At 41.2% G+C, this 13,843-nt stretch overlaps 1 protein-coding gene across 2 annotated transcripts in view; it reads right to left on the bottom strand.

Moving 5' to 3' along the window:
• Nucleotides 1-1,632: 1,632 nt before the first annotated feature.
• The window catches only part of LOC149316706 (carboxyl-terminal PDZ ligand of neuronal nitric oxide synthase protein-like), a 100,614-nt gene continuing 88,403 nt past the window's right edge, over nt 1,633-13,843 (bottom strand). Inside the window, exons 9-10 of one of the 2 annotated variants that reach the window (XM_089516075.1) lie at nt 8,664-8,970; nt 1,633-8,117 (exon numbers count right to left, since the gene is read on the bottom strand). In XM_089516075.1, the coding sequence (XP_089372201.1) occupies nt 7,676-8,117; nt 8,664-8,970 (749 nt within the window). In that variant the 3' untranslated portion in view covers nt 1,633-7,675. The remainder of the gene's footprint in view (nt 8,118-8,663; nt 8,971-13,843) is intronic. The other variant, XM_089516074.1, reaches the window with a different exon arrangement.

Here is a 13,843-nt window from a genome sequence, read left to right as displayed (position 1 = left end):
ATAAACTTGTAAATTGTTTAAGAGGATGTATGATTCTTGGTTATTTTTTCTGAAACAGACATGATACGGCTATAGAGCTCTTCTCCCCCCAAAAGAATAAAAAACCTTAGTGTGTAACATCACAATGCCGCTGGCACATTCTGTTCACAACTGCTATCAATTACATTCAGTTTACCACCACCCCATGCCTCTATATGTGACACAGCTCCACAGACTTCTGTGGGATGGAATGAGGTGTTGGTTTCTATCTTTTGCTCTTTGTACAAATGATTTCAGGTTTAAGATGTGATTACTAATATGGGAGAATGAGACCTTACCTTACTTATCATGTAGTTCATGTAATTACAGAATCTTAAAAATTGGAAGAGACCCCTGCCATGTAGGAATACAACTAAAGCTGTCCTGAAAGATGCCCATACAAACTAGGATCCAAAAACACACCCTGCAGAAATAACCCAAACTGAGACGGCTTTAACTGCCCTGGCTCAGTGCTAGGGAATTCTGGGGACTGTAGTTTTGTGACTTGAGACATTTAGCCTTCTCTGTCAGAGTGCTCTGGTGCCACAACCAACTAGAATTCCCAGGATTCCCTGGCACTGAGCCAGAGCAGTCAAAGCAGTCTCACACTGGATTATTTCTGCAGTGTGTTTTGGACCTAGGTTTAAAGACCTTCAGAGATGGATAATAAATCCATTACTCTCTGAGACAATCTAGTCCACTGTCAACAGTTTTTGCAGTTAAAAAAAAAGTTCTTAGTATTTAGGTAGGATCACCTTTTTTTGTAATTTTAACCTACTGGTTCATGTTTTAGTCTCTGGAGAAGCAGAAAACAAGCTTGTTCCGTTTTTTACATGACATCCCTCAGATATTTAGTTATCTCAGTCTTTTTTCCTCCGAGCTAAATCATACCCTGCTGCCTCAGTCATTCTCATAAGAGTTGGTTTCCAGATCTTTGATCATCTTGGTCACCCTTCTCTGGACACATTCCAGCTTGTTGATAGCCTTCTTGAACTGTGATGCCCAGAACTGGATGCGATATTTCAGGTGAAGTATGATCAAAGCACAATATAGCAGGACTATTACTTACCTTGATCTGGACACTATACTCTTGTTGATGTTGCTCAGTATTCCAAATACAAATGCCTGAAAGAGAACTGGATGAATAAAATCTTGGAAGAAAATTAAGTACCATGCAGGGATATAGTAATTCCCAAAAGATTTACATTTGTATAGGAACTGAGGCATCCACTAACAAAGTCACTCCATTCATTTGTCCATTCATTCATAAAGTGGGTTATGTAGCAACAAATGAGGTAATACAACAAACTGATGAAACCCAAATAACACTGCACAAACTTCATCAGGCAAGGCAAGGCAAGGCAAATGAATAACTACTGCTACCTAATTTTTATAAACCAATAAAATCCTACGGGTCTTTGGGAGATCAGGGGAAACTGGTAAGGTGAGCTTTACATGGAAAGCTGGGAGTTAAAAAGGTCCTAGTTGGGGAGTGAGGAATCCATGCCCTTTAGGATGGTTGGATACTACCTCTATAATCCCTACCTATTCTGGAGCTGATGGGAGTTGCAATCCAGCAACATCCAGAGGGCCAAAGGTTTTCCATTCCTTTCCTACACCTTCCCTCCACTACCTGCACATCTTCATATAAAGGCCTCATTGGCACAGCTTAAAGATGACTAGAATAATAGAGTTGGAAGGGATGACAAGGGCCATCCAGTCCAACCCCCTGCCATGCAGGAAGTCACAATCAAAACGTCCCCAACAGCTGGCCATCCAGCCTCTGTTGAAAGACCTCCAAAGGAGTTGACTCCGCCACACTCTGAGGAAGTGTGTTCCACTGCACAGGAAGCTGCTTCCCTTCAGATCCCTGGTACCTGGTTCTAGGCTGTTTTGAGTGTAGCAAAACAAGCAGTAAACTTTTACAACATGCAACTACCTTTTATTAGGCAATCTGAACAAGTAATACTTAACAAAATTAGATTACAGAACTAAAGAAAGGCCATGTTTGTTCGCTGTTTTATTTATTTTGAAGAAAATATTTTTATGCACTAGTTCTGTTGCAACTTCTAAATTTAAAAAAAATAGTGTGGAACTTTTCTTAATTTTCTATAGATCAGCATGTAAGAAAGTATGAGGAACCATTCTGGATCAAATCAAAAGCTACCCTGTTCCCAAAGCAGACAGTGAGATGTCCTTATGGAAAGCCTGCAAAGATACTGCATCGTCTGTCTCATGCTCCCCAGTAACAGATGTCCACAGACACACTGTCAAAAGTACTACAGGGAATATCTATCACGACTAGTAGCCACAAAAAGCTCCATGTTCTATGAATATAACATAATACATAGGAGGTATACATACATACATATGTACATACAAATATATATGTAGCACTGAACATGTGAAATATGAATACATTTCAAGATAAATTTATTCAGATTTCTCATACCTTTCCACATAAATCTTTCTTTAAAAAATTAGGCTGCAGACCTGTGCACACTTGCTCATAAGGCACACTTGCACGCATGGGACAATGCTGCAGAATTGACCAGGTACTCCTGGTCAGTAGTAAGGCAGATCAGGGAATAGGGTCTCTGCCTGTGTTGGATGAGGTTACAGATGTCACAGATCAGGTTCTCTTCCATTTTCCTGGACTCACCTCTGAGCCTGGCTGCCCAGATTCCCACAGTGACGGGGAATGCATTTGCACAGCTAAAACTAGTGTGCCAACTGTGCTCGTTCTCATGAGATGTCAGACTCCAGTGACCCTTCCCTTGATTACATCCTGCTGGACTACTGTAATACACTCTATGTGGGGTTGTCTTTTGAAACTGTTTGGAAACTTCAGCGGGTCCAAAAGTCTATAGCTAGGTCCAGTTACATGGAGCATATAACTCCCTTGTTAAAACAACTTTGCTGGCTACCAGTTTCAGGCACAACTCAAAATGCTGGTAATTTGCTCCTCCGGCTGTTTTGGACTTCAGCTCCCAGAAGCCCGAGCCAACTTGGCCAACAGTCAGGAATTCTAAGAGCTGAAGTGAAAAACATCTAGAAAACCAAAGCTTGGGAATCACTTGTCTAGACTATCTGAAAGATCATATTTCCCCATATGAACCTGCCAGAATTCTGAGATTTACAAGGGAAGGCTTTCTCTTGATCCCACTACCATCACACACCCACTTGGTGAGGACATGAAAGAGTAATCCTTTTCAGTGGCTGCTCCCACCCTTTGGAACTCTCTTTCACAGAAAGGTAGGCTGGCCCTCTCCTTGCTGGCAGACAAAGACCTTTTATTTAAGCAAGTTTTTAGTATTTAAGCAGGGGAACCTCTTATTAGGATGTGTGTTTTACAATGGGCCCTTGGTATCCACTGGGGTTTGGTTCCAGGTCCTTTCGTGGATAGCAAAATCCATGGATGCTCAAATCTCACTAAATACAATGGATAGTAAAATGGTATCCCTTATACAAAATGGCAAAATCAAGGGTGCTTTACAGAGCGCCCAAAAAGGGCGCTCTGCCAGTGCCTGTGTTTGCTGCGCCAGGGAACTGCAGGGTTCTTTTTGCGGCACGGTTTTGATGCCGCAAGGCGCCAATGGTGCACTTGTGGCGTCATTTCCATGCCGCAACGTGCGGACGCTAGGCGTCCGCTACATCAAAATGGCGGCACCCATGTAGAATGGGCACCGCCATTTTGTACGTGCTCGGCATGTATTCCTAACTCTAGTACATGCCAAGCACGTACTTTTGAGTGGTGTGTAACCCACCTAAGTTTGCTTTTTGGAATGTATACATTTTAAAAATATTTTCAAGCTGTGGATACTTGGATCTGTGAATTAAAAATCTGTAGATATGAAGGGCCAACTGTATTTTTATTTTTGTTAACTTTTGCATGTCTTTCACATGATTTTATACTGTTTACTGTGGGGATTTTTAATATATATTTTAAAATGGTTAAGATTTTTAAACGATTCTCTTGGGAACCACCTAGGGTCTCACTCTGGAAGAAAACTGTCTCGTACATGAAATAAATGAAACAAAGTGAAAACCTGTCTCTACCTTTATAACTGTCTCTAAATGTTCAATAAATGAAAGGTATATTTTAACCAAAGTAGAAGTTTCATTCAGAATGACAGTCCCACATGGGTGAGCTACATGGCTTGCCCAGTCCTAGATAGAGTTCTCATACTTAAGCTTGTGGATTCCAGCAGTTTTCTTTAAGCTAAACTGTATAGAAAAGCTCTCATTTTTCCCCTTGTCAGAGGCTCTAATGTTTTAAAAAAATAAACAGTAGCAATATGGAGGGGGCAGTGTGTTCCTAGGATAATCATGGGAAAAGCTTCATTTTCTATTACATTTCTGCCTGTTGTGCTAGCATCCCAGGAAAGCAAGCCCATTTGCTAATGGTTATCACACTGAAGAGCACAACAAGGAGTTAAAGGCACATTACTTAGGGTTCAATGCTAATTTGGGTATCAAAAAGAGGCAAACAAATCTCCATAAGCCTACTTGATTCCACAGAGGCCTGATACTCCCCAATCAGGACCTGTCCTTTTCCAGGACATGTCTCCATTTCTCCCTCCTGTCCAGGAGGAATGCCTAAAGTCCTCTTCCTCTGCCTTCTTTCACCAGCTGTGCCCTTAAGTAAGAGGCTGCCAAGAGGAGGAGAGAAGCGGGGCAAGGGAAGTGTGTGTGTATCCCTTGAAGAAAAAAGCATTCTCCCTAAAGCAAGAGACCCTGGGAAATCTGGAAACAGAAGGCATCTGGAGGCTTGTTTTCCACACGCTGCAATTACATGAAGGGAGTGAATTAGCAAGCAAAATGGACATGCAAATTCGGTAGTTTTGCAAATTTGCTTATTTCTTGATTCCCCTCACTTTCTCCCTGGATTCTGTCCTGATTGTGCGCAGTGTCATGTGGAAAGCAACTGCAAACTTGTCTCTAATGCCCTGGATGACCCTGCATTGGCCCCACTTTAACCTTCCAGTTTTCCCTGTGTGAAAAAGTCCTAAGAGTACTACTTTCAAAATTCTCATAATTATATTCTTAGAAGGAATAGTCTTCCGTTATTTGATATGAATATTTGACATTCTATTACGTATATGTTATTTCAGTTGCTGATCAATAATAGACATGCAACTTTATTTAGTATTTCACAGTACTGAAACGCAGAGGAATACCAGGGTGGTTTCCAAAGTCCCTTCAAACTCCAGGATTCACTTTCCACACCAGTTTTTTTCTGCGCAGCTGCTCCTACCAGCTGCAGGGAATCCTGCATCACACCAACATTTCAAATGGAGCCACTGCTGAGATTCAGTCACCACCCCTCATGAACTAAAAGTGTGACCTCAAACACACCCAGCATTCCCTTTTGTAGCTACACAATGCAGAGAAATATCAGTGGCAGTGGTGAGCAATCAGGGAAGCTTGAATGAATCTCTTCCCACTGAGGAACAGTCAAAATGCTTCCCCCAAACCCAGAGTGATCTGGAAGACAATCTGAAAACTATTTGGAGTACTTTCAGATGTAGGGTGCCTAACCCCATAAATCAAAAGGCACTAATCAAATTTTCCCCTCTGCAGATTTTTGGTGGTAATAAAACAATTTTAAAATAGTGGGGAAATGGAAGAAGCTTAAAATGGAACACAAAATACTCCATCCCCTTAAACCTCCATATTCGACTGCATGGAGGGGTAGTAAAACTAGGCTCGAGCAACAGCAGAGTTTCCATTCAATCTGGAGGACCTGTGGGAAGATTAGCAGTAAAATCCAGAATGGGTTCACCACTCCTTGCTGTGGCAGCCATGGTTGCATGATAAAAGTCTTATCTAGAAGCACTCTTGGAGTGTGACCGACACAACTTCATGATAGGCATGCAGTGTTTTTAGTAGTATTGGGTGGTTCACATAGTACTTTTTCTGTCATATAACCTTTAATAACATGCCATCATAATTTGTACTGCACAGTAGTTGACAGCTTATGAGATTTCATATTTGAAACCTAAAAACATGATGTCCTTTAGCATTCAGCATTATTTGTGCACTATATGGAAATTACAGCAGCACCTACAGTGGCTGCCAGAGCTTACTAAAAGTTGTAGTGTTCCTATACAAAGAGGTAGACATCATTACCTGGCATTTCCAGACAGTATTACTGAATAGGCATGTCACTCTCCCAAACGTGCTCAGGCATTTTTATCATAAGTCAGATGGAAAGGCCCCTTTGTAATCTCCTTCCCATTTCAATTTAGAAGAAATTAGAGAAGATAAAAGCCACCAAGCACTCACAACTGTCTACTCATTGAAGAGATTAAAGGGAGCAGGTTAGTTGCAACCCACCCTGCTCACCCAAAGTGCTTCCCTCCTTTTCATCAAAATATCCAGTGCTGAGTTTGGGATATAAACTCAGCACCAAGGATTTCTAGAAAGGTTATAGGATGGACTAGTAAGGGTGGAGGTTCTAGCAAGACTACATTTCCTGGAAAACATTAACATGGAATTTGAGCAGGATGCTACTAGGGTCTAAGGGATTTCTTCTGTATTTCATCATGGGTTAAGTTTCCTGCTGTACTTAATGAGACTATCAAATTTACAAAAACACAAAGTCTTTGGGCACCTAGATGGATAGAGCTTCACCTGAAGTGACATTATCAGGAGGCTGTCACTCAGATACAGAAAGTAGGTTCTGTATCTCCAGGCACAGGTAAGAAATAGGCCAAACGTGGTTGCAAATTTGCCTTTGCGAGGGTAAGTGGAGGCATGAGTTCATAAAGGCATTTAGTTCATAAAGAAGAATTAAAGTGCTATCATATGCAGACTTCAACAAAAGTTACAGCAAAACAGGATTACCCACTTACAGGTGACACTACTGACAAGGAAAAATACCATGGGCTCATAAGACAAGGCCAACATTGGAAGGAAGAGTACTGCTCTCAGAGCAGAGGTATCACTCTCTGAGTACTCTCATTTTAAAGGGCACTCTAGATTACCAACCATCTGTTGTGATCAGAATCAAGGATAGAAATGTTGACGTGAAGCACTGCTCTGTTCAATAGCATTTGCCTGTTGTGCTTATGGGGCAGATCCTGTGTTTACACGCATGCATGTGTTGTGCATGTGTGCACATATTACAGTTGTGAAGATTATCTTTGCTCTGGCTGGTTCCCATACAGTCTACACTGAGGGCCCAATGCCATTCTAGCACAAGCTGGCTGTCCCCATTAGCTGATTTCCCATGATAGGGGTAGGAATGCCCAGCTGCTAGAAAAGGCACTTGCTTTTTTCTTAAGATGCTTCCTACCCAAATGACTTGAGGAGACTAAGCTATCTCAGGGGGATATGGCATCAGTTCTGATATGTGGTTTAGGATATGTATACCTTCAAGTAGTTTCCGACTTATGGCAACCCTAAGGCAACCCTTTTGGGTTTTTCTCAGCAAGATTTGTTCAGAGGAGTTTGCCTATTCCTTCCCCCAAGGCTGAGAGTCACCCAGTGGGTTTCCATGGCTGAGTGAGGATTTGCACCCTGATCTCCAGAGTCATAGTCAGCATTCAAACTACTACACCATGCTGGCTCGACAAATAACAAATATAGTGACAGATCTATGGAAGATATACATCTACAGCAGAGCTGCAGTGGCTTGTTAAAGGAGGTAATTCTACTCAAAGGACAATAAGTCTAGGCTGCGGCCTTCAGTGTCTAGAGTGGATGTCTTTGCCTTTGACAGCTCCGTGCCAATTTGCAATTGACATTCAGGATCACTTTTGTCAGCAGTCAAGTTGAGTCCATGAGCTTCCTGGAAAGCAGAAGAGGATATTCTGTAAGTAGTGCTCATCTTGGGCTCCAGGTTCTCCTTATGAATGAGATCAGGAATGAGATCCTTTGGTGTCAATGAACTGATTTCTGTCCAGTCTCCCTTCGTCCTGGTATGTTGGTATGAACATTCCTGGTTTTCTTCAGAAAACGAGTCTTCCATGCTACCTACCAATGGTTGAGGAGCAATCAGCATATCTTGAGTGGTCTTCAACGCTCTTGGGGTGCGCTTTTTGGTAATCAGTGGAGGTGGATTCAGCCGGGGAATGGAGTCATTTTGTGCTTGCCTACAAACACAAGAAGTATGGTTAAAGAAAAGATTCCGTATGAACTGTGCATTGCCAGATCCTTCAACAAGAATGACTTGGAACCAACACAAATTTCTAGCTCTTAATATTATCATCTTCTTGGCTAGTCTTGTGGTCTTGCCATTTAAGAAATGCCTGCCACTTCAAACAGAGCTCAAACATGGAGCCTTCTGTAAAAACTCATGTGCAGTAACTATTTATTCTAGCAGGATAGCACAGAGGAGGCTAGCACCATGATCTGGATGCTTTTTTACCTCACTGCTATCAGGAGGAATTCCTGTTTATTGTCAGCTTATTGGTGTGTGAAACTTTCTGGTGAACTGTTTGGGTTTCCTGAATGTTTAAGTAACCTTTTCTATTATCCCACATTAGGAGAAATTATAGCAGGAACTGTGGTTGAACTAGGCAAAGACAGCAAGAAGAGGAGGAGACAGAGGTGGCGGCTAGCAGCTTTCTTGCTGTGGCATCTATGAGGTGGGAAGCTTGCAAATAATAGCTGCCAATAAGGCTCATGAAACTACTTACCCCTCTGGCTGATCCTGGCATTCCTGCAGAATGTTATGTGTACAGGACAATGCTGCCCCTGCACCCTTGTTGATCTCTGTTACTCCCACATTGCTATGGTTGGTAGGTTCCTTCCTACGTAGGAAGTCATTGACTTTTGCACCCACAGTCTTGCCAAGGTTCTTGAGAGGTTGGCTTCCTCTGCCCCAGTCCAATTGGCCTTGCAGATTCATGCTTGGGAAAGACTGGGCGTGCAGGGAGGCAGGTTTAGTGACTGGCAGCTTTGACACAGGGGTAGTGTTTGAATTCTCAAACATGCTTTGGTCAACTGCAAAAGAAAGAAAACAATACCAAAAAATTGAGCAATAGCAAAGAATGAATAAATAAAATGTCCAAACTCAAGGCCAGATAACTCAAACCCTGGAACAAGAAAGCCAGTAAAGGTTTCTAAAAGGGTAACATCACCCCACTAAGAGTTATAAAAATGTAAAAAAATCAAAACATTAAATGATATAAAACACTAGAGGCCAGACGTGTTTCGACAACTGTCAGTGGCCTGCAACTATTTAAAATATATCTGCTCATCACAATGTGTCTGCGCTCAACTCAAAAGCAACAATGATCTAGTACTGCTCACTAAGACCCTTATATAGACAGCTACTCTGGTAATTGGAACAATCCTGCCAAGACTCAGGAAAAGATCCCAGGGAAAACCATGGGTGTAAAAGAGCAATAAAAAGCTCAAATCCCCAACTTGCACTTGGGCACACCAGGGATTCAGATCTCCAATGATGGATCAATTTGGGTTCCAATTCTTTGGAAAAAAGAATATCCCATCCATGCACCCAAATTTTAATTAAATTCTTCTCCTATTTTCAGAGTCTCTTATATGGCTAGCCAAACTAGTAGTGGGAACCACTCTGCCAAAACTCAAAGTGGAAAAACTTAGGCGGGATACATACCGCCATATAGTACGTCTTCTATACGTACTAGGGTTAGGAAGGTGCGGTGCTTCCGCACCCCCCTAACCCTAGTACGTATAGAATACGTACAAGATGGCGGCGCCCCTTCCACATGGGCGCCGCCATCTTTACGTATCGGACGCTGAGCGTCCGTACGTGTCGCGGCGCCTATGACGTCGCGAGTCCGCGCCAGGCGCCTCGCGACGTCATAAAAGCGCCGCAAGAAGAAGCTCCATTTTGGAGCTTCTTTTTTGCTCCGCGCGGGAGCCGCGCGGTTTGACTGCTGCGGCTCCCTCGCGGAGCAAATGGCGCCGGCGGGAGACCGCCGCAAAGCGGCGGTCTGTATCCCGCCCAAGGGAGAAACATAGGGTATGGAAAGACATACAAAAACTCAAACTAACCAATTCACATTTTCATTTAAACCCACCGGGGATTCAAATTTCAAATGATGAGTTTGCCAGAGTTTGCCCATACTAATATGTTCTTGATGTTTTGAGTACATTTATAGGCAAACATCGGTATGTTTTTATATCCTGGTATGTTTTCCAGCAGGTGTCAATGTTTCATGATACTTTCTTTCAACCTCTGTGAATGTGTATTGGAAGTAAGTGGTACAACCACCCTATCGGGTACCTTTTTGGGTCTGGACTCAAACAGAAGTTTCTTTCGGTATAACCTACGTACTCTATCATGTGCCTCTTTAATAACCTTCAAGGGATACCCTTTCTCCAAAAACTGGAGGCATGTAATGTTCGATTCCCTTTTGTATTTTTTCCAGTGTTTTGCAATTACGTCTGATACGTAAGAATTGTGAATATGGAAGGTTATTTTTAAGAGGCATTGGATGATAGCTGTCATATCTTAAAAAAGAATTAACATCCCTTGGTTTTCTGTATAAGTTAGTTTCAAACGAGTCCCTTGCTGTATGAATATTTACATCCAGAAAATTCACTGTACAGGAACTATATATCATATCAAATTTGATGCTTTCATGGATACCATTAAGAAAAACCAAAAATTCCTTCGGAGAAGTTTCAGATCCCACCCATATGCAAAAAATATCATCTAAAAATCTCTTCCACGTATTTATATGGCGGGGGGGGGGGGGGGAAATAGTTCATTACTTAATATATATGAGCATTCAAAATGGTCCATGTATAAGTTTGCTAACTCTGGGGCAAACTTACAATCCATTGCTACCCCAGAGGTTTGCCAATAGAATTGGTCACCGAATTTAAAATAGTTTTTGGTCAAAGTTATTTCTATAAGGTGTAACAGAAAACGAACAGGGGGGAGTCCCATATGTCTAGACAGCAGGACTGCTTCTAAAATCTCCAAGGCCTCATCTTGAGGAATGTTGGTGTAAAGTGATATGACATCCAGTGTCACAATTTTTTTTTTTCTACAGGTGGTGTAAGTTGTTCTGTATATTTGACAAACTCCTTGGTGTCCTTTATATAAGATGGTATATCAGGAATGATGAAATATATGTAGCCAATGGTTCCAAAATAGAACCACAGCCTGACACAATAGGTCTACCCAGAACTGGAATCTTATCCTTATGTATCTTAGGTAATAAGTAAAATAGAGGGATCCTATCCGAGGAATCCAATAGATATTCATAAACGTTGGTTTTTATATACCCCATATTTAATGCCTCTTCCAGAGTGATTTTTATATATTTCAATATATCTTCTGTAGGGTCTTTCATACATTCCTTATAGTGTTTTACATTTGCTAATTGCCTATATGCCTCTGTTTCATAATCTTTCCTTCCCCATATAACTATAGCACCTCCTTTATCCGTTGGTTTAATTATTATATCTTGCCTTTTTTGCAAGTTTTGCAATGTAGCTCTATGTAATTTGGATAGATTGTGCCAACTGTTGGATTGGGAGGTGAAGATGTCCTGCATATCCTTTAACACTTTGTCCTGAAAGACCTTAATGTATGGATCATCAATATTGGGGTTGAAATTATATTTCTTTTGAAAATTCTTATATCTATCTGTGTCCGAGGGACCCAGGTATCCACTGGTTGAACCATTCCTGGAAAAAATTTTTGCCAATCTAATTTTCCGGAAAAATTGATGGACTTCCTGCATATTATCAAAAGAATTATGCCTGGGAGTTGGAACAAACGAAAGACCTTTGATTAGAGCTTCTGTTTCTAGATCAGATAACGAGGAGTTTGGAGAGGTATCTGCCCTTGTACAATTTTCTTCTCTCCACATCTCTGTCCTTGGATCTCCACCTGTTGGACTGTTTTTCTAAAAAAGTTCTTCTTCCGGTATTGAAATTTTACACAGAATAATCAGTCGAAGAATCCGTGGTGACACCCCCTAGGCTGTTATCTTCCTTACTTGTATCCAGACTTGTATCAAACGAAACCCTTTTCTTCTTGTTTGTAGGAGTCAGACCACTAAGGGATTTCCAAGAATATACTTTACCTTCTTGGTAATCCCTGAGGTCCCCTTTGGAATTTTTTAAGTTTGAGATCTTTTAAGTTCACTCATTTTATGAGTTACTTGCGCATCAAATTCCTCTAATTTACTGTTTAATATTCTAGAGTTCATCATCTTACCAAGTTCCTGTTTATGATGTTCTAATTTATCAGCCAGAACCTTACACTCCTGTTGGCTAGTTTCTATCAAGAGGACCATGAGATCTAGAGAACATTTATTAAGTATAGCCTCCCATTTATGGGTAAACTCTTGGTTTTCTAGAAACATACCAGAAGGTTTTATAATTCTTAAAACTCTTGGGATCATCTGTGCTTTACAGTATTCCCCCAATGCTCCCATGTGTTTCTCGTCTCATTTTTTTCAGAGATAATTCCAAAAGTATGTTACAATCTGTTATTTCATGTTTGGTGTTACTGGAATTACAAAAAAAAAAAAAAAAAAAGAATCTGTTTGTAAAAGGTTTTGTATATACACTCTTACCTCGGGATACGAATGCGCCGGGATACGAAATTTTCGGGTTACGAAAAAAAAAAAAATAAAAAATATTTCCGGGTTACGAAGGTTATTCCGGGTTACGAATAACCTTTTGGTGCTTTTCGGCGCTATTTCGCACCAAATCGCGGCTTCTCTCCATTAGCGCCTATGGCTTTCTCGGCTTACGAAGACTTCCGGGTTACGAAAATGGCGGCGGAACGGATTAATTTCGTAACCCGAGGTAAGAGTGTACTCTGTGGAGTAACTGAATGTCTCCATCTTCTTTGTCGACCACACCCTATGTAAAGCAAACCAACAAAAGTCCCTAACGACCAAAAAACCCAAGATGTAAGGCAAGTTTCAGGCAGAGGAATCTTGCACTGTTTATCTTGTCAGATGATCCAGCAGAATAGACTAAATGCAATGAAATTATTAGGACTAAATGAAATAGTGACAAAGAAGTCTCATTCATTTTTGTGGACCTCTTCTAACTGGGGCTAACACAGAACTTCATCTACAGACAGAACCCAAGTTTGCCTAACATTAATAGACTTCATAATCTGGGAGACAGGGCTAGTTTAAGATATTTGTGCCCTGGGATAAAGATTAAACTAAATTAAGTTTGTTGGCAGTTCACTCTTTCTTTAACACTGGCAATGGGACAGCACCATTCACTGTGCCTGAAGGCAGCAGGCTAGTTTGGGGGGGGGGGGGGGGGCAAGAGCAGGCCAGTTGGTACATGTAGCTTTATCATCCAACAGTTTGTTGCCTCTCTTCACTCTGCCTCTTTCTTTCTCTTTCTTTCTTTCTCTTCTGGCTCTCATGTTTATCTGTGCATCCAGATATTTGTGCCAGGAGGATTTTCAGATTATATGATTCCTCCCTCGTGCCTCCCAGTTGTTTTCATCTGATTTCTCCACCACTGAGTTAGTTATGCTATTCTCAGTATTTCTTGCAGAAATGACCTAAACATTTAATTGTTCTGAATGTGGGTTTCTGAATGTGACTATCTTAAAACAAAGAGGAATTTTCCTCCTGCTGAGAACCTACCCAAGATATTAAAATTAGTTTCAACTAAGGGTAAATCTGCCCCTCTGCAGTAGCTCAGCTTGTCAGAATCTTCTTTGTTCCAGCTGTTCTCTGACACATATAAAAAGCACTGCTACATAAATGTAGTAGAGTAGCCATATTAATACAGCACAACAGTGGATTTTTAGAATTTCATGTACAATAAATAGACCCAAGGATGGGCAAGAGACAAAAAGATACACATAAGCAAATGCAACAACCCTTGCAAGTAA

This window comes from Sceloporus occidentalis, unplaced genomic scaffold (assembly GCF_023333645.1).
Source record: "Sceloporus occidentalis isolate IW3139 unplaced genomic scaffold, rSceOcc1.0.p SCAF_3, whole genome shotgun sequence".
NCBI lineage: Eukaryota > Metazoa > Chordata > Lepidosauria > Squamata > Phrynosomatidae > Sceloporus > Sceloporus occidentalis.
The sequence above is the reverse complement of the archived record's forward strand: the minus strand, read 5'-3'. Positions and strand labels throughout refer to the sequence as shown.